Source organism: Sorex fumeus, unplaced genomic scaffold (genome assembly GCF_029834395.1).
Source record: "Sorex fumeus unplaced genomic scaffold, SorFum_2.1 ptg000093l, whole genome shotgun sequence".
NCBI lineage: Eukaryota > Metazoa > Chordata > Mammalia > Eulipotyphla > Soricidae > Sorex > Sorex fumeus.
In genome coordinates, this window is record NW_026606150.1 from 1,075,988 (window position 1) to 1,095,626 (window position 19,639).

At 64.0% G+C, this 19,639-nt stretch overlaps 1 protein-coding gene across 2 annotated transcripts; it reads right to left on the minus strand.

Moving 5' to 3' along the window:
- Nucleotides 1–671: 671 nt before the first annotated feature.
- On the minus strand, nt 672–13,696 carry RAB3IL1 (RAB3A interacting protein like 1). 2 transcript variants are annotated; one of them, XM_056131788.1, is made up of 11 exons: nt 13,544–13,696; nt 7,293–7,515; nt 6,685–6,780; nt 6,521–6,598; nt 6,031–6,255; nt 5,535–5,666; nt 4,276–4,404; nt 4,075–4,187; nt 3,173–3,272; nt 2,569–2,635; nt 677–1,654 (listed from the first exon to the last, which is right to left on the minus strand). In XM_056131788.1, the coding sequence occupies exons 1-11, from the start codon at nt 13,552–13,554 to the stop codon at nt 1,572–1,574; spliced, it is 1,257 nt and encodes a 418-aa protein (XP_055987763.1). In that variant the 5' UTR covers nt 13,555–13,696; the 3' UTR covers nt 677–1,571. The 2 variants fall into 2 exon arrangements, with proteins under 2 accessions (XP_055987764.1, XP_055987763.1); XM_056131789.1 differs by lacking the exon at nt 5,535–5,666 and having other exon boundaries at nt 672–1,654.
- Between the last annotated feature and the right edge of the window lie 5,943 nt (nt 13,697–19,639).

The window sequence follows — 19,639 nt, forward strand, 5'->3', positions numbered from 1 at the left end:
ACCACGGGACCTCTCCCCCAGGGTTCGAGAGATGGCTCAAGGGACGGAGGTCTGCATGCGGGAGGCCTGGATTCCGTTCCAGCTCCACAGGGTCTCCTGAGCTCCTGAGAAGTATGCCAATTCCAACAAATAGTAATTTAAAAAATAATAATAAAAAAAAACCTCCCAGGCCCAACTGGGGACCTCAGAAGCCCTATTACCACCATCTTCCACCTGTGATTACTTGCTTAGAGCCTGTTCAAGGCCCCCGAAGTCCCTACCTGTTACTGGCAGACATCACCAATCTCTGCTGGCAGACATCACCAATCAATCGTGCCATTGCCCAGGCCAGGGCAAGCAGCTTCCTGGCTCTGGACTCAGGCTTCCTCTAGCCCCAGGCAGGTCCAGCCTCAGCCCTCCCTCCCCGGTTCAGGACACAGGAAGCCGGGCTCATTCCCCCTCACCACCACCACACACACCCTCCCACACCCCCAAAACCCCACACAGCACCCGGCAGGGCTCTGGACCTACTTCCCGCAACAATCCCTTCAGGATTGGGGTTAATCCCAAGCACGAGGGCAGGCAGGGAAAGGATTTGGTTTCATTCCTTCAGATGCCCAAGCCTTGGCCCGGGCCCCAGGACACAGGAGTGAAGGCGCGTGGCCGCCCAGCCTCTGCCCACAAAGCCTTCCTTTATTAAATAGAGATCGAGTTACATTCCATTCAGAAGAGGAAGTGGGACACGGTGAGGGCTGGGCCGGGTCGGACCTGGGTCCAGGTCCTGAGGGGACCGTGGAGAGTGAGGGGTGAGGAGGGGCCCACTCCTGCCCTCCCGGTCCCCCCCCCCCCACACACACACACTTGGATCCAACACGCAGGGGTTGGCCGGCCTCCGCCCCTGCCCTCTGAATGGTCACCCATGCAAGTGGGCGTCCTGGCCCTATCTGTGCTTCGCTTCTCCTTGGAGGAAAAGTGCCCAGAGCCTTCCAGAGGAGTTGCCCAAGGGCCTCTGGGTTCTGGCAGGGAGCTGGAGGAGGAGGAGGAGGAGGAGGAGGAGGAGGAGGAGAAAAAAGAGGAGGAGCCACCTCAGGATAACTCCTGAATAGGCACAGGTTGGCTGGACCGGGCGGCCCTGCCCATTGGAGGAGCTCCTGGGACTGCCCAGTGGGGAGATCCCTGGGAACAGGGTGAGGGAAGGTCACAAGGGGGTGCTGGTCATCCAGGGAATTGAGGTGGGGGATCCTCTATGACCCCTGATGAGGGCAGGGAGCGGCTCCAGTCCAGTGAGGGGTGCTGGTTGAAGTGGGGGCATGGGGGGTTGGGGTCCCCTCCTAAAACACTGAGCTCTTTGGTCTGGGGAAAGTGTCCTGGTGGCCGTCGTACCACTGCGTCAGAGACGGGCCACAGCTGCCATCGCTGTGCGTGGTGCCCTGGGCTGGGGTGGGCCGGGGTTGGCCATGATCTGGCTGTCGGTTCGTGTCTTCTGCTGCCGGCTCAGGGCTGGTTCCAGAGTCCCCCACCTTGGGTCTGTGCCTCCGTCCTGGGCAGATGTTGGCTCCAGCTCAGAGCGCCCTGCGGGGCCGGGGCCAGGCCTAGGCCTCCTGGGGGAAATAGCCCAGCTTGGCCAGCGCCATCTCCTTCCGCAGCCGCGTGACCTCCCAGAACATCAGCTCCGCTAACAGAGACACAAAAGAGGGGGACAGTGGGTGACCACTCCCGCTTGCCCCCAGTGGCAGGCCACAGCCCAAAGGCGCTCCGGGGGGATGAGGTCGGAGCCCCCACACCTCCCAGCGCTGCTGCTCTGTCTCTGTGACAGTTCCCCTGGGGCCTCCCTGAACTCATGAACCATCAGCCTCGAGACCAGGGAGGAGGGGGCGCTGGGGGCCCGAGACAGACCCTCCCCAGGGATGGCAGGGGTGCCTGTGCTCAGGGGACCAGGAGGCAGCCACAGGGGGCGGGGCGTGCAGGGCCACAGGGAACACCCGGCCAGCCGCCAGGCCTGCGGCAGGGAGCTGGTCCCAGGCCCTGTGGGCTGGGAGAGGCTTCTGGGAAGGAGAAAGTAAGCACAGGCCAGGCCAGGGAGGCCTCGGGCTGGTTTTTCCTGGAGAGGCGGGGCAGAGTGGCTTCTCAGTACAACTCCCATCCGAGAGCAGGAGCCCTCGGCCGGCCTGCCGCTGGACAGCCGGCAACGCAGCCGGGGTGGAGGCCCGCCTGGGCAGAGGGCCCAGGCTGGGATGGGGGCAGGGGAGGGTCCTGGGGGGGACCGCGGGGCGCCGGGAAACCCCGCCTCCTGCCAGCCAGCCTTGGCCCCGCCCCCGCTGTCCCAGGTCCCTAAGCCCCGCCCCCGCCCGCCTGTTCACGTCTCGGCCCCGCCCCTGCGCATCCGCCCCGCCCCTATCTCAGCTCCACCCCCGGCTGGCCCCCTTCTAACCCCGCCCCTGTTGGCTCGCTACGGCCCTCGGCCCCGCCCCTCACGGCCTGGCCCGCCTCTGGCCCCGCCCCCACCAGTCTGGCCCGCCTCTAACCACGCCCCTCCCGTAGCTCCGCCCCCTCCGCGCGCCTCGCCTTGGGCCACCAGGGGGCGCTCACCGTCCTGCCGCACCAGGCCTTGCTGGATGTAACGGATGTAGGTGAAGAAGTTGCACACGGCGGTGATCTGTGGACGAAAACCAGGCGCGGAAACGCTGTGATCCGCCAGCCCTTTCTCTGGTGGTCCCCCCACCCCGACTCAGGGCACAGTGGCGAGTCCACCATCCATCCCGTTAGCTCCACATTAGGCGCACGAGCGCAACAGGGCGGGCTCGACTGGCATCTGGCGGCCAAGTACAGTGCCAGCAGGGCGCCAGGCCTGTGTTCCTGCTCCGAGGACAGGACCCCCCCCCCCCCCCCGAGGGCGGCGGAGGGCACCCAAGGGGGCCGCCCACCCTAGGGACCTGCGGGCTCTCAGCCAGTCGGGCTCTGCCAGGCAAGGCAGGCGGATGCCAGCAGCCCACGGGGCAGTGCTGACGGTCCCCCGGACAGAGCCCACTAGGGGTCCTTGTCTCCCAGCAGCCCGGTCACACCTTCTCTGCTCCCCGTCCCCACCCTGGCCGGGTCTAGGGGCTTCCCAGTATAAGTTGAGTGTCCATTTCGCAGGGGGGCGGAGAGGTACTGCCCTGGGCCGGTGCAGCTGTCCCTGACCGCGGGCACTCACCCGGGCCCGCGAGGATGGCGAGATGTAGTAGTGGCTCTCAGAGTCACCCAGCCTGATGCGGTGGCGGCAGGCACGGGCTAGCCCGCTCAGGGCACAGGTGCTGTGGGAAGAGGAGGGGGTCACTGGCACCACTGGGGTCCCCCAGCCAGCTCAAGAGCGTCCAGGGGGCACATCGAGGGGACCGGCGTTCCCCACCCCCGAAAGTCTCCGCACAGTGCTCTGAGTGGACCTTCAACCCAAACTGGGCCATGGGGCAGGAAGCTGGGTCACCTGCTGGCCATTCCCGCTCTCGTGGGGCCTCGACGCAGTCTCCCCCTTTCCCACTGGGCAGCTGTCTGTCTCCCCTCTATCTGGTCACAAGGCCCCTGCAGGCCCCTCAGCTGCTCCTGACCTTCCTAGCTGGCCCTTCCCTCCCCCAGTGACAGGCAGTGACCCCTCCACGCCCCCTACCTCTCCTCCTCCTCCCGATGACCCCACCCCTTCAGGCTTTGACCTGGCTCTCCAGGAAGGAGGAGACCAAAGGGTCCCCTCTTTGTGTGACTGCTGGAGCTGGCCTTGTGGGGCCATGCCCAGGGCTCAGGGGGGCCAAGTCCTCGGCTCTGGCTCCCCGCGTCACCTGCTGGTAGGGTCCCCAACACGCCTCATTCTTTAATACCTGCTGCCTTCTGCCCCAGGCCGGCATAATGCTCTGTGGCAGTGCTCCGTGGCCAGCAGGACCTCAGTTCCGATGGTCCTGTCCCGGGGGCCAGATCCGGGCAGCCAGGAGCGAGTGTACCCTACTGTCTGGCAACCCCCCGGAGCCTGCTGTGGGGGACGAGGGGTGCCTCAAGCCCCCGACCCCGCACTCCTCTTGGCGACACAGTCCCTGCCTGCGTCCTGAACCCCGGGGGTGCTTGGCGTACTTGGTGCTGCCTCGCTCCACGGCGGCCACCTTCACCGTGGGCAGTGCCTGCGGGCCCACGGGCTCGATGGTCAGCGTGTTGTCCTCCACAGCGGCCCGCACCAGCGCTGAGAGCTGCAGCACATGGGGGCAGGGTGAGGGGACCGCACGGGGGGTGGGTGGGGAGGCCGGCACCCCTGCCCACTGCCCACCCTCCCCTCACCTCCTGCATGGTGAAGTCCAGGCAGGGGCCCACGTCCTCCCGGTACACCCTGTCCAGGAAGGGGGACGTCCTGTCCAGGGTGGGCGTCTCCCTCCAGGCCTGGAACTCAGCAAACAGGGTGGTGTCCACCTGTGAGCAGGGAACAGAGGGTTCAGGTGTAGACTGGGCACTGAGAGGCCACGTGGAGCCACGGCAGGGGACCCCAGACACTCTCATCCGCACTGTACTCAGTATTCACACCTGGGTCTGAGGCCTAGTCCTGGGGACCCTTACTCCCAGTGACCCTGAGGGTACCACCGGGTCACGCGGGTTCCACGGGCCCATGCAGGCCCTGGGTACGACAGGCACTTGTGTGTACCCAAGCAGGGACATGGAGATCACAGGTGCATGCAGGTACCTGGACAGCAGAGAGCGCCCCAGGTAGATGCTTAAGATGTAGATGCCCGAGTGGGGACTCAGGCGATGAAGAGCCGTGGGCGACATACGGGCCAGAAATACAGCGACTCTGGCACACACAGGGGCAAGTACACAAGCACGTTGGGGCCACAACAGATGCACACTGGCATGTTAGTATACATGGATACCCCTGATCAGCACGGCACCCCCAGAGATCGTGGATAGACACAGGAAACCCAGGCACAGAGGTGTCCCGAGACCAAGCAACCCAGAGCACACAGGAAGTGTGGGTGCAAGCGGGGACCCCAGAGACACAGCACACACGGGACAGGGAGGGATACATAGAACCATGCACACGGAGGGATACACTTGCCCAGGAACACACAGCACACACAGGACAGACACAGAGGGACACACGGGTCCATGTACAGAGATGGACACACGGGCCCACGGACACAGGGACACACAGGTCCAGGCACACGGAGGGACATGAGTCCATGCACGTGGAAGGACACACTGGCACATGCACAGAGACGGACACACGGGCCCACGGACACAGGGACACACGGGTCCAGGCACACGGAGGGAAGTGAGTCCATGCATGTGGAAGGACACATGGGCACATGCACACGAGAGGGGCACACGGGGTCAAAGCACACGGAGAGACACACAGGCACATGCACAAAGCAGGCACGTGTACACAGAGGGACACACGGGCCAAGGCACATGGAAGGGACGCACGGGCCCATGCACAGAGACAGACACACGGGCCCACGGACACGGAGGGACACACGGGCACAGGCACACGGAGGGACAGTGTCGCATGCCAAGAGATCCCGGTGCTGGGCCTGCAGAACCATTACCTGCCGGGAAAAGGAGAGAGAGGCAGCAGGCGGCTCCCCGGGCGGGCGCTGCCAGGCCGGCTCGTAGGTGAGGAGCACTGCCCTGCTGGGGAGCACACAGAGCAGCAGGGAGAGGAGCGGGGGCAGCCCAGACTGGGCAGGGGGGACGGCGGGCAGACAGACAGGTGCAGAGACAGACGGGGACCGAGATGTTAGTATCCGCTGGGGGCTCGGCGCTCAGGGGCCGCGAGGGGCTGGCCGGCGCCTCCTCCTGAGTTCAGAGACGCGGTAAGGCTGGAGCCGGCCAGAGACCCCAGGATGCTGGGGGCGTGAGGGGTGCAGCCAGCCCTGAAGCTGGGCTCATCTGGACCCACAGAGTACCCCGCGGCCCCTCAAGGGCGGGGAGGCGGAAGCGCCGCCAGGGGGCGCCCGGGAGCAGCCCGGCTTCTCCCGGCTCCTGCGTTTCGGCCCGCGCCCACCCTGCACCCTGCCCGCGCGGCTCTGCGCCGCCCCTCACCTCTCTGCCCTCCTTGTCGGCGGCGGCCGCGACGGGGAGGCCGTGTCCCACGGCAGGGCACGACCCGGTGGGGCAGAGCGCGCTCTTATGACGGGAGTGGCCCTTGCGGGGCCCGGCCTTGGTGGGGCTCAGCAGCTGGGGGTGCAGCTCGCGGTTGGGGGAGGCCGGCGTGGACGTGATGACCAGGGTCTTCAGGGCCGTCACCTCCGCCTGCAGCATGTCGATCTGGCCACGGCCAGGGGCGCCTGTCAGCCCCCGCCCCGGCCGGGACCCAGGGCACGGGTCGGGAAACTGAGGCACCGCACGGCGTCCCGCCTGTCCGGAGCCCGACGTGTTTGGGTCCGGGAGGCGGCCGGACCCCCAGGGCCGGCGATCACCCCGGAAGCCCTGCAGGGGGCTGGGCGCCCCCGCCGCCCCCTGGGACGGTGCAACTGACGGGAGGGGGGCTTGGTAGGGGGGAGGCGCCCTGGGGGTCTTCGGGGGACCCCACCTTGCCCCGCGCCTCCTTCAGCTGCTTCTCCGACGCAGCTTGCTTCACGTTGGCCTCGCGGACCATCTTGTGGGCCTCCTGCGGAGAGGGGTGCGGGCGTGAGTGGGCGCCCCGGGGCCCCGCGCCCCACCCCCGACCCGCCGCGCGCGCACGCACGCACGCACCTCGAACAGGCTGGCAGTGAGCTCCTCCAGCTCGCGCTCCAGCTGCTCTCGCACCCGGGACAGCCGCTCGCACTCCGCGTCCTTCAGCTTCAGCTCCTGCGGGGCAGCCGGCTCAGCCCCCCCGGCCCGGGGCCAGACCCCGGGGCGCCCCCGCACCCCGCAGCGGCCCCACCCCAAGACCCCGCGGCCCCCCGCAGCCCGCAGTGCCCCAACAGCCCGCAGCGGCCCCACCCCAAGACCCCGCGCCCCCCGCAACTCCCAGCGGCCCCCCAGCACCTCCACAGCGCCCTCCAGCACCCCGCAGCTCCCCCACCCCAAGACCCTGCGCCCGGCTCCCCCGCACTCCCCAGAGGCCCCCAGCACTCTGCGCCTCCCCCAGTGGGTCTCGCAGCGCCCCCCAGAACCCCCAGCACCCCTAGAGCAGCCCCAGCACCCCACAGCTCCCTCCAGCACCCCCTCAAGGCCCCCAGTGTCCCCCACATTCTCCAAAGCACCCCAAGCCCTCCAGCACCCCGCAGGGCTCCCCAGCCTCCCTCAGCACCCTGCAGCGGCTCCCAGCACCCCTCCCCCGCAGCGCACCCCACCCCCGCACTGCGCCCTCTGCGCACCTTCTGCGCTCGGTGCAGCTCCTCCTTCAGGAACTCAGAGCCCTTCTCGCGGATCTCCATGGAAGAGCTGCGCAGGCGGGACACGTCCAGCGGGGCACCGGCCTGGCCATCCTCCCCCGGGGCCTCTTCCCGGCCTCCTGGGGACGCCCCGAGGCCCGGGCAGACGCCCCCGCTCTTCCAGGCCGCAGGGACGCCCCGCTGGCCCGCCTCCGACGGCGGCTGGCTGTGGGGCAAAGGGCAGACTCAGCGTGGGTCCCCAGACGCCCCAGGGACTCAGTCTACCCATCTGTGAGCAAAGGTCACCAGAAAAGGGGCGAGGACCGGGGCTTCCACGGGGCAAGGGCAGAATCTGGGGTCCTTGTTCATTGATGCCTGGGTCGCTCAGGGCTAAAACTGTGCTCAGGGCTGGAGAGATAGCACAGCGTGTAGGGCGTTTGCCTTGCACGCGGCCGACCTGGGTTCGATTCCCAGCATCCCATTTGGTCCCCTGAGCACCGCCAGGAGTAACTCCTGAGTGCAGAGCCAGGAGTAACCCCTGTGTATCACCTGGTGTGACCCAAAAAGAAAAAAAAAAATATATATATATATATATATAAAATAAATAAAACTCTGCTCAGCGGTCAGTGGACACGGCACACAGAAGACAGCACACAGTGGACATTCAACACACAGTGGACATAGCACATAGTGGACATGGCACACAGTGGACATACAGCACAAAGTGGACACAGAAAACAGTGGACAAGGCATACAGTGGACACACAGCACACAATGGATACCCGGCACACAGTGGATACCTGGCACACAGTGGACACTTGGCACACAACAGACACAGTGGAAACGGCATACTGGAACACTCCACACAAAGTGAGGACAACATGGAGTAGACACACCACACAGTGGATACTCAACACACAGCGGTCACTCAGACACACAGCATAGAGAGTGGACACGGTATGCAGTGAACCCTCAGCACGCAGAGGATACTCAGCGTCCAGCAGACAAGGTCCAGAGCAGACACAGGGCGCACAGCGGACACCTGGCACACAGCGGGCATGAGCGGGTGCTAGCCTATGCTGTGGTTACTGCAGATTCCACCCCGCCCGGGGCTGCCCAGAGCGGAGGGACCCATTTCCTGCAGCCCAGCTTGTGCGGGGACAGTCCCCAACTCTCCCACCGACCTTCCTGGGGCTGAGTGTCCCTTCTCGGCTCAGGCTCCGCCCCTCGCGGTGGAGATGGAGCCCCTGGAGGAAGGGGTGGGACGCACCAGCCTTGACCCCTCCGCTCCGCCCCTGGCCACCCCCCCTCTTGGCGGCCAGGCAGGGGGCGGGCTTGGCGCTCCGGTTTGTGCCGAGGCAGCATCTTCGGACTCGGACTCGCTCACTCAGCAGAGCGGCCGCCTGAGACAGCAACTTCTGCAGCGGAGGCCTGCTGAGGGGGGCTGGGGACGCTGAGAGCGGGAGGGGGGGTTCTGCAGGGGCGCCTGCATGGCCATGGGCCGGGTGACAGCTGGTCTTGGGGCAGGCCCAAAGCTCCCCAGAGACTGGGGGTGCAAGTGTGCAGTGGACACAGCACACAGTGGACATTCAGCACACAGCGGACACAGCACACAGTGGACATTCAGCACACAGTGAATATGGCAGATAGTGGACAGCACACAGTGAACACAAAATAGTGGACATGGCACACAGTGGACATACAGCACAAAGTGGACACAGAAAACAGTGCAATTCATCTGCGTGTGTGTGTGTGTGTGTGTGTGTGTGTGTGCACGTGTGTATGCCTGCAGGGTTACAGGGGTACAAGGGTGTCTGCATGTATGTGTGTATGCAAGCAAGCTGTGTGCCTGTATCCATGCCGGGGTCCTGTCTCAGGGCTAAGCTGTAGGGCCCCAGGGGTTGGGGAGACCCCTTGGGCTGTCCCAGGGAGATGGACCCCACCCCCAGGAACCACTTCCCAGGAGGCGTGGGTCCATGCCAGGCTCAGCCCTGGGTCCGCTGTGCCCTGGGGGCTGACCCCAAGTCTGGCTGCCTGCAGGGCTGGGGTGGAGTGGAGGAGTCTAAGGGCCCCCCTTGCAGCCCCCCACCCCTGTACACATCCAAGCATTCACCTGCACCCCTACCCAGTGCCCTGGGAGGGGACAGCAGACTGGGGTGGGGTGTGGCCACCTCAGCAGAATGAGCACAGGGCAGGCTGGGGTCTCAGAGGCCCCCCCACCTCACCCCAGCCCCACCAGCCTCTCCCACTGCAGACTTGGCCCCCCAGAGGTGGGCAGCCTCTGGGGAGAGACTCCTACTGCCCCTACCCCAGCCGGCCCCCCACCATTTCCACAATGGTGAACCCTCAGCCAGGAGGGGACGTAACAGTGAGATCATGTGTCCCCCTCCACCCCCAGTCAAAGACAGTCTCATCAGACCCGCCCCGCCTCCCCCCTCCAGGTGCCGCAGACAGTGAGGTACGGTCAGCAGAGGCTGTGCACACAGGAGCACCCCACGAGCAGACCCTCCCTCACACTCCCACCCAGCAGGGATCCCTGGGGGTCCCTGCTTCTCCACATCCTGCAGCCTCCCAGGCCTGGGGGTGAGAACTCAGTGTAGGGGTGCAGGGCGAGCAAACTCCTCCCCTTTGGGGCTGCCCCTGTGAAACAGTGCCCAGGAGGCTCTGCAGGGGTCTGTCTGTTCGGGGGCCAGGATGGAGGAGCAGGAGTGGAGGTCGGTAAGTGAAGCGGGTGGCCGGATGATCTGGGGTGGCTTCTCAGGAAGGGCCACTTCCCCAGGAAACACTGAGTGGGGACCGCGGGAGCCCCCTACCTGGCCTACCCAGGAGGGTCGCGCCTCGGGCATCTGGCATCAGAGGGGTAGGCAGGCCCCCAGGGCCCTGCATGCACCCAGTGGGGTCCTGCCTTTCTCAGCCCTCCTGCAAACCCGTTCCCTCCTGCTCCCCCATTAGAGACGCTGGTGCTCGGGGCGGCCACGGCTCACCCAGCAAGAGGGCAGCAGTGGGGGGCAGCTGAGGCCACAGGGAAGGTTGGGCCCGCTCACCCCAGTCGGGGCCCAGCGAGCCCATGGCGAGAGGGGGTCCCGGGGACTAGCCTCTAGTGGGGGCTCCAGAGAAGCCAAATCCAGCCTTGAACTCTGCTTGAACCCTGCCCGCACACGATCCCTAGCACCCTGAGTCCCCCATGTGCCGACCTCATGGTAGCTCGGCCAGCCCTAGTGACAAGGGATGGTGACCGCCACCCAGGCAAGGACACGACAGGCTGGGGACAGAGCCCCAATTCAGGCATGTCCCGAGACCTGTCCCCCGTTGTCAGCCCTGGAGGCAGAAAGGAGGTGAAGAAACGCTCCAAGGCAGCAGAGCCTGGGGCTGGGCGATGGCCAGTCCAGGAGGGGCTGATCCAACTCCATCAGGGCATCCCATATAGTTCCCGAGCACTGCCAGGGGTGATCCCTGAGCACAGCCAGCTGTGGCCCCAAATTAAACAAAAAGCGAATTTGGAGGATTTTTCTTGGGGTGGGAGGGGGGAGTTGCACCCCCAGCTGTGAAGCAGCCACACCAGCGCTGGGTCGGGAGGGGAGACGCAGGCTTACAAAGGGTCGTCGTTGGGAAGGGGGGAGCACTCGGGGAAGGTGGGAGCACTGGAGACTGGGTGGGGGTGGGGGCAGGGAGGAAAGGGCCACGATGAGCTCATGTCACTAAAAACCCGGGGGAAAGGTGAATCCAGGCAAGGGGTCACCCAGGGGAGGAAGGGGTGAGGAAGGGGTGGTGGTGGCCAAGGGGGCACGCCAGGCCCGAGGGAGTGGCCACAGTCTCAGACTGGGCAGGGGGTGGGGGCAGCAGTCGTGAAATCCAGGAGGCAGCAAGCAGGGAAGGTCCCAGAGCACAGGACAGTCTTGCACTCCGGTGCCCAACGACCCACCACGGCCCCCACCACTCTTGAGGTTCACCACGGCTCCGCCCCATCGCCTGGCCCGGCCCACAATTCATTAAGGCTCCGCCCCCACCCCCAGCTGCTGGCCATGGCTCCACCCCCAGCGGCTCACCAGGGCTCTGCCCCTTTCCCCCAGATCTCCAGCATCCCATCCCTTGATCATCCCTTCTGCAGGCCTGTTGGGAGCAGATCCTGGGGGGCAGTCAGAACAGTCTTAGGCCGGGTAGGGCAATGAATGAAGGCCTGAGCCTCGAACACGTGGGAGAAATTCAAGGGCAGCAGGAGAGACAAGTCATCTCCAAGTACAGCAGGGTGGGAGGGCTTCTAGGAGGTGGTGACAGTGACTCAGGCTTCATCCCTTCCCAGCAACTACTTACTGGACCCTGTAACTTTACTGTTCTTGTTGTTATTATTATTATTTTGCTTTTTGGGTCACACCTGGCGATGCACAGGAGTTACTCCTGGCTCATGCACTCAGGAATTACCCCGGCAGTGCCCGGGGGACCATATGGGATGCTGGGAATCGAACCTGGGTCAGCCGCTTGCAAGGCAAACGCCCTACCCACTGCGCTATCACTCCAGCCCCAGTTCTTGCTATTATTGTATTATTTCTCAGTGCCAGGGATCAAGCCCAGGGCTCACTCATCGCAGGGCAAATATTCTCCCCCCCCCCCAGTGACATCCCCAGTCCCACCTGACCTTGACCCTGAGCAGATTCCCCACACCCAGTGCGTTGCGTACATGACACTCACTCGGCCCACAGTCCCTGCGACTCGGGGCACAGACTCCTGCCGAGAAACTGCTGCCGTCTCCTGCAGCACCCCGGATCCAGATATTTATGGGGGGTCCACCACCAGGCACGGGGGAGCCCTGAGCCACCCTCGGTCCCAGGGGCCTGGCACCGCCTTGGCCACACAAGTACCCACAATGCCATCCTCACCCCATCAACTCGGGGCAGGCTGGAGGCTGGAAGGGGGAGAGGGGGGGGCCGCCCTGTTTTAGGGGAGCTGCCTGTGTCCCACGTGTTCGCTTGAGGAGTCCCTGTGCAAGAGACGGACTTGCTCAGGCGGCATCCAAGCCGGGGAGAGGCATGCAGGAGTCCCAGCTTCGATGCCTGTTACCCCAGGGTCGCCGAGCACTGTTCCAGGAGTCACCCCTGAGCACCATCCGGTGTGGTCAAAACAAACGCAAAGGCTGTGTTCAGGGGAAGCCCGACAGCCTCTCTCTCGCTATATGGGCCTCCCCTCCCCCTCACGCTTTCCACCAGCCCCGAGGACAAACTTACTGTGTGCTGGCCCAGACCCTAGGGAACCCATGCAGACATGCACGCCGAGGACCGTGCACAGCCCACTCCTACGGGCTCCCTGGCAGCCCACCGCATCTCGGAGGGGCTGAGATTGGGCAGCGGGCCGGCTGGACTCCCTGTGCAGGACTCTGGGCTCTGTCCTTGAAGGGAGCATCCTTTGCGCTGGGGATCCCGGCCCAGGGTCCTGCCTCCGCCACCCACCTTCCTCTGCCTGGGTCACTCCCCTCCCACAAGAGGTGACTCAGGGGCTGTGACCCGCTCACGCCCCCAAGCCTAAGGGGCACGGGCTTCCACCAGACCAGGCGGACTTTCCCTGCAGGGCAGACAGCCAGCGGCTGCAAAGAGGACAACTCCTTCTCCTCCTCCTCCTCCCCCTCCTCCACACCCCCTCCCGAGGCCCTTCCCTCCGCACCCGGAGCCGGAGAGACAATCCTATGACTCCCCGCTCGACCCCCACCGCCCGCTCCCCACTCTCAGACTTTGCTCGCGACATCCCAGCCTGCCAGGGACCCCCCCCCCCCCATCGGGCCTGATTTACAGAGCTGCACCCCCGCCCCTCCAGGAGTTGACCTTCCCAGACCCCCGGAGGAAATGTTTGTCCGGTTCCCCTCCCGTCCATCCAGGCCAAGAAGAGGGAACCCCCCGAGTGCCCCCTCCACGCCCCTCCCCAGCCTCCTGGAGCCACCGGCCCGACTCGGGGCTGAAGGCAAGTCCCAGCCCCACATCTGCGCAACTTGCAGAGCCGGGGGGCTCCGTTTCCCGGCGCATCCCGCAGCCCCGCGGGGGGCGGGGGCACCGCTCCAGGACTTGCTCGGGCCGGCGCTCCTGCACCCCCATCCATCCTTCGTGCGTGCGCTCGGCGCGGCGTGGGGGCCCTGTGCCGCGCACCCCCTTTCCGCGTCCGCCGCGAGCTGGACTGAGCTAGGCTGGGGGCGCGGGGTACCTCCCGGTGGTCGGCTGCAGGCCCGCCGGGGACCCCCACCCCCACGCGCGCGCGCGCGCGCCCCGACCTACCCGTTCCACATCGCGCCGCCGCCTCCCTGGGCCGCGCCGTGTCCCCGCGCGCGCGCCGCCCCGCCGCGGGTCAGCCGTGCCCGGCGGCCAGGGCGCCCGAGCGGCCCCCAGCCCGGCCCCGTCCGGCCCTCGGCGGGTCACGTGGCCGAGGGGGGGGCCCAGGACACGTGCCCGGCCCCGCCCTCGGGCGCCGCGGGGTGCGCGCGCTCGCGACCCGCCACCCGCCCCGGGACGGTGCGGCCACCCGCGTCGGGGCGGGGCCCAGGCGGGCATCCCGGGCCTCCGGCAGACCCCGCGGCTCGCGGGCTTCCCCGAGCCCCCTCCTCCCTCCCTCACCCGGTGCCCCGATTTCACTTCTTCCCGGCTGTCTTCTGTCCCCCTCCTCCCCCAGCAATCCTGCCCGCGGGAAGGGGACAGGACACCCCCCCCAGCACCTCCGACACCCCCTTTACTTGCGTCTCCTCCCCCACCCTGGAGTGTCCCCTTCCGCCTTGCCCAACAGCTAGTCCCAGGGACAGTGCTCCCTTCCCTGGCCTCTTGCAGAAGCTTCCTGAATCCTGAGCCAGGCTCTCCCTGTCATTCTGCTTTTGGTCACCTCTCCCGAGGCCTGGGGGTGGGGGCTAGCGGAACCCACAGCCCTCCTCCTCCAGTCTCCCGGTGGATGTGGGGACCCTGGGCTAAAGTTTGTCAGGTCTTCATTTGGAAAGACAAGATTTCATTCATTAATTCAGTCACTCATTCCTTCATCCACTCAAGCACCCTCTGAGCACAAGACACAGAGCCTGCCAAGGAAAAAAGGGGGACTGGAGCGATAGTACAACGGGTAGGGCATTTAAATGCCTTGCTGACCCGGGTTCGATTCCCAGCATCCCATATGGTCCCCCCAGCACCGCCAGGAGTAACCCCTATGCATCACCCGGTGTGCCCCAAAAAAGCAAAACAAAAACAAAAAACACAAAGAGAGAAAAAAGAAAAAAGGTCCTATCCTCCTGATCCAGTAGGGAGATGGGGTCCAGACACTCTTACTTCCAGGGCTGTGTTGCCACCTTTGAAAGGTGCTAGGGGAACCTGAGGGGATAACACCCATGCCACAGGGCTGCCAGATGAGTGGAGGACAGATTGCATTTTATGACTTGCTCACTCCCTTGTACGGTGAACAGCCTGCGCAACCTTCCCTGACACCCTTTCTGCCTTTCCAAAATCACATCGTTTTCCACCCCCTTCACTCTGCCGGGCCACTTTTATTTCCACAAAGGTGGCGCCCTAGAGGCAGGGACCTGCCGGGTCTGACTGAAGACAGATATCATGTTTGTTGACTTGAGTCTTGCACCAAACAAGTCTTGAGCAATTGCTGTTTTCTTGGCCCTTGCCCACTAGGGGACGGGGAGCCCATGACGGGGCCCCAGTCCTCCAAGTCCTGACAGGCCCGGCCAGCAGATAAGACCTGGCCTGGCCTGGCAACCCAGTCTGGAGGGAGATAAGGGGTGGCGTGGGGGGGGGGGGGGGTCAGACTGGGCCTCCAGCCGAGAGACAGAGAGACACACACAGAGAGAGACACTGAGAGACTCAGTTCTCAGGCCCAGGGAACTGAGAGGGCTATTGAGTGAAGTCCCGGAGAAGCGTGGGGTGTCCACTCTGAAGCACACAGTCCACTCACCCATCACCCAAATGTCGACCTCACAGGTCCTGGCAGCCCAATGGCTCTGAGTGTGGACGGATCCTGCCGAGATCACACAGCCAGGAGTCAGGGGGTTCGCCCAGCCCAGAAACCCAAGGGCTCATGGAAGCCCAAGAGATGTCTGCAGTAAGCAGCGGGCAGGAGGAATCCAGGGAAACTTGTGCCCCCAAGGCTGGCCTGGAGGCAGGGGGAGCGGCCGGCGCCCGGCCTGGGTGCAGCTCTGACCTTGGCTTTCTCTGTGTGACCCAGGACGAGTGTCTCACCCTCTCTGGGCCTCAGCCACTCAGTCCGCACAACCAGCACGCCTCGGCCCGTCCCCTTCCACCCCTGCTCACCTGTCTGCGCCCCAGGGAGTGTCCCCCACGGTGCCCTCCGGGACAGGGTCCAGTCCTGCAGGGGCATAGCGGACGATCCCAGAGCTCAGGGCCAGGAACACGGGGCACGTCCCCCGGGCAGGGCACTGGGGCTGCCCCTCGGGGGTGTCCATGCTCTGGGGCGCTGGGCGGGCAGCGGAGGCCTGGCGTCTGGGCGCCTCCCGCTGCCCTTTGCTATCTTAGAGGAGCAGCGAGGAGGGGCCGCGGGGCCTCGCCCACTGCTCCTGTCTCCTCCTGACCCGTAATTATTAACTGTGCTCGGGGCCCTTCTGCCCAGCTCTGCTCTGCTCGGCCCCAGGGAGACGCCGGTGGGAACCTGGGACTTGACTCTGCACCCATATGTCCATCTGTTCCTCCCCCTCCCACCCCCCAGCCCAAGGCCTCAGCTAGTCCCGGGGCAAGTCCAGCTCTAGGCCAGAGCAATAGAACAGCGGGGAGGGCGTTGGCTTTGCACGGGGCCGACCTGGGTTCAATCCCTGGCATCCCACAGGGTCCCCCAAGCATCACAGGAGTAATTCCTGAGTGCAGAGACAGGAGTCACCCCCGAGCACCTCTGGGTGTGGCCCCAAACTAACAACAACAACCAAAATGAGTCTGAGGGCTGAAAGAAGTTATGGAAAGGGGCTGGAGCGATAGCACAGCGGGTGGGGTGTTTGCCTTGCAAGCAGCCGACCCAGGTTCGATTCCCAGCATCCCATACGGTCCCCCGAGCACCGCCAAGGGTGACTCCTGAGCGCAGAGCCAGGAGGAACCTGACCTTTCTTGTTTGGGTCTCTATCTGTGTATCAGTAACATTCCCATTTAAAAATGTGTGTACATGATTGGATGCACGCACTATTGTTGTGAACCACCGGTACATTGCACAAAAGTTTGAAAAATTGTAAGGTAAAACTGTAAAACAAAAGTGTGCTGTTAAACTTTGCTGCAACTTAAGTGGAATCTTTAGTTTATAAAAGGTTCTCTCTATTTTCTGTGGCAAAGACTTTGACACTTGAAAAATAGAAGCAATATTTGATTTATTTTTATAATTAGGATATTATTTTAAATAAATGATTGTCTAATAGTAAAAAAAAAAAAAAAAACAACCGAGCACCGCCAGGGGTAATTCCTGACTGCAGAGCCAGGAGGAACCCCTATGCATTGCCCGGTGTGACCAAAGAGGCAAAAAATAAAATAAATTAAAAAATTAAAAAGCCTAACAGTTCTCTCAGGCTCATACCACCTCCTCCGGGAAGCCTTCCCTGTGTTGCTTTCTTCCTTTGCAGGCAGCAGCAGGCAGGGGCTCACGGATGCGGGGCCCACCCACCTCTATGTCCTATCAAACGCCGCACGGGCACCCCATGAGTGGTCCCGCGGGCAGAGCTCAGCTCCTCGCCTGGCTCAGGGTCACCGTTGGCATCAGTCCGACCCGGGGGAGGGGGTCGCATCCCCTCCCCAGTCCCACGGGCCCTCACCTCACCCTCTGTCACTCTCTAACTGAGCTGCCTTGACCAAGTGTCCCCCCCCCCCCCCGCCTCCTTCCTTTCTCCGGGACTCAGTTGCCACATCTATGAAATAGGAACATCATCCCCAGCCACGGTGGGTATGTGAGGGAAGAAGGTTCTGGAAGGGTCGGCCCAGTGGTGTCCGGAATGAGCTTGCAAGGTCCTTCCTCTTCCTGTCAGCCCCTGAGCCCCCCTGCAACCTGGGGGGTAGGGGGGCTGAGCGTCACACCGTCCCCACCCGAGACAGCCCTGACCCCCGTCATTCCCCGGCTGGGCCACTCGGCCTAATGCGAACCAGATGCGCAGTGCTCCCTTCCCGGCACCTCGGCCTTTCCTGGCGCTCCCCACCCCTTCCTGTTTTGCTCTCTGACTTCCACCCCCAGCTCCCGCCCGGGTGCCCCCCCCTTCCCCTTCAAGGCAACCCGGGAGGGGGGCACGGGAAACAGTGAATGGAAAACAGGAAGTGTAGAAAGGGGGGGTCCTTCCGATCCCCTCGAGGGGGCCAGAGGGGAAGGGGCTCAGGCTGGACCCGGCTGGGGGACGGTCAGTCCCGGGCAGGCGGGCAGGCGGCAGGGAGGAAACTCAGCTCTGAAGAGTGTCTGAAAAAATGTGTGACTGACCATGATACCCAAAGGGAGGGGGGGGGAAGGGAGAGAGGAGAGAGACAGAGAGAGAGACAGGGAGAGGAGAGAGACAGAGAGACAGGGAGAGAAGAGAGACAGAGGAGAGAGACAGGGAGAGGAGAGAGACAGAGGAGAGAGACAGGGAGAGGAGAGAGACAGAGGAGAGAGACAGGGAGAGGAGAGAGACAGGGAGAGGAGAGAGACAGGGAGAGGAGAGAGACAGAGGAGAGAGACAGGGAGAGGAGAGAGACAGGGAGAGGAGAGAGACAGAGGAGAGAGACAGGGAGAGGAGAGAGACAGGGAGAGGAGAGAGACAGAGGAGAGAGACAGGGAGAGGAGAGAGACAGGGAGAGGAGAGAGACAGAGGAGAGAGACAGGGAGAGGAGAGAGACAGGGAGAGGAGAGAGACAGAGAGAGAGAGAGAGAGACAGAGGAGAGAGACAGGGAGAGGAGAGAAAGGAGAGAGGAGACAGAGAGACAGGAGAGAGACGGAGGAGAGAGACAGGGAGAGGAGAGAGACAGAGAGACAGGGAGAGGAGAGAGACAGAGAGACAGGGAGAGGAGAGAGACAGAGAGACAGGGAGAGGAGAGAGACAGAGAGACAGGGAGAGGAGAGAGAGAGAGAGACAGGGAGAGGAGAGAGAGAGAGAGAGACAGAGAGAGAGACAGGGAGAGGAGAGAGACAGGGAGAGGAGAGACAGGAGAGAGACAGAGAGAGAGACAGGGAGAGGAGAGAGACAGGGAGAGGAGAGAGACAGGGAGAGGAGAGAGAGGAGAGAGACAGGGAGAGGAGAGACAGAGGGGACAGAGACAAAGAGGGGAGAGAGACAGAGGAGAGAGACAGGAAAAGAGAGGAGACAGAGAGGAGAGAGACAGATACGGAGAGAGACAGAGACAGAGGAGAGAGACGGGGGAGGGGGGCGTGGGGGGGAGAGGAAGTGAGAGAAGAAAAGAGCCTGCAGTGGAAGGTGGGGGAACTGGGGGCTTCGGTGGTGGGAAGCGCACCCGGGGAGGGAGGGCCGGGTGTTGAGCACTGTATGACTGAAACCCAATCCTGTGCAACTTTGTAATTGTGCATGGCACAGTGATTTCAACATTTAAACAAAAACAACAGACCTCTTTGCACGCAAAAACAAAACACAAACTTGCCCCTTTCTAGACATTTGGCCCAGCAGAGACGGGAGGGAGGGGAGGCGGAGAGCTTGGGCCTGGCCGTGACTCTAGCCAGGAAGACCAGCAGCCACCAGGAGGGAAACCGAGGCCCGGAGGCGAGTCCAGGCTGAGAGTCGCGGTCCCTACCCCGACCCGCTGGCTTTCCCGGCTCAGGCCCTGCCCTCCCCCACCCCCACCGTGCCGGCCCCTCCCCCGCCAGGGCTGGTCGAGGGAGGGACAACGGCCTGCCCCCACCCCCTTCCTTGCAAGCAGCATCCCGGGGACTCCAGAGCTCTGGCCCCTGGCTGCCCCTCCGGGCCAGCTGCGCGCACTGTTTGCACAACTGGATGGAATGTTTTGCAGGACCGGCTCCCCTGGCCGCTGGGCTGGGATATCAGGAGGGAGAAAAGGACGCGGCCCCAGGGCCTAGCCAGGAGCCCAGGGTTCAGCCCCCACCCCCACCCCCTGCCCTTCAGACCAAGGGTGTCCCCCAGCAGACAGGACAGGGGGGAGACCGTGGAATGGGGTCGGCGATTTGGTGGGGCCCCAGGGCAAGGCTGGGCCGGGGGTGGGGTCGCCCTGCCCCGTAGCGTTTTGGAAACGGGAATCCAGGAATCCCCGACACCGCACCCATTTTATAGACAGAGGAAGCAAGGCTGCTGGGTCAGAACTCAGGGCCGGAGCCGAAGCCTGATCTCTCTCCTCACTGTCCAGGCCATGGCCACCCTCACCCTACGCCCCAGAGGCAGATGCCTAGCCCCTGAAATACTGTCCTTCCGGCTCTG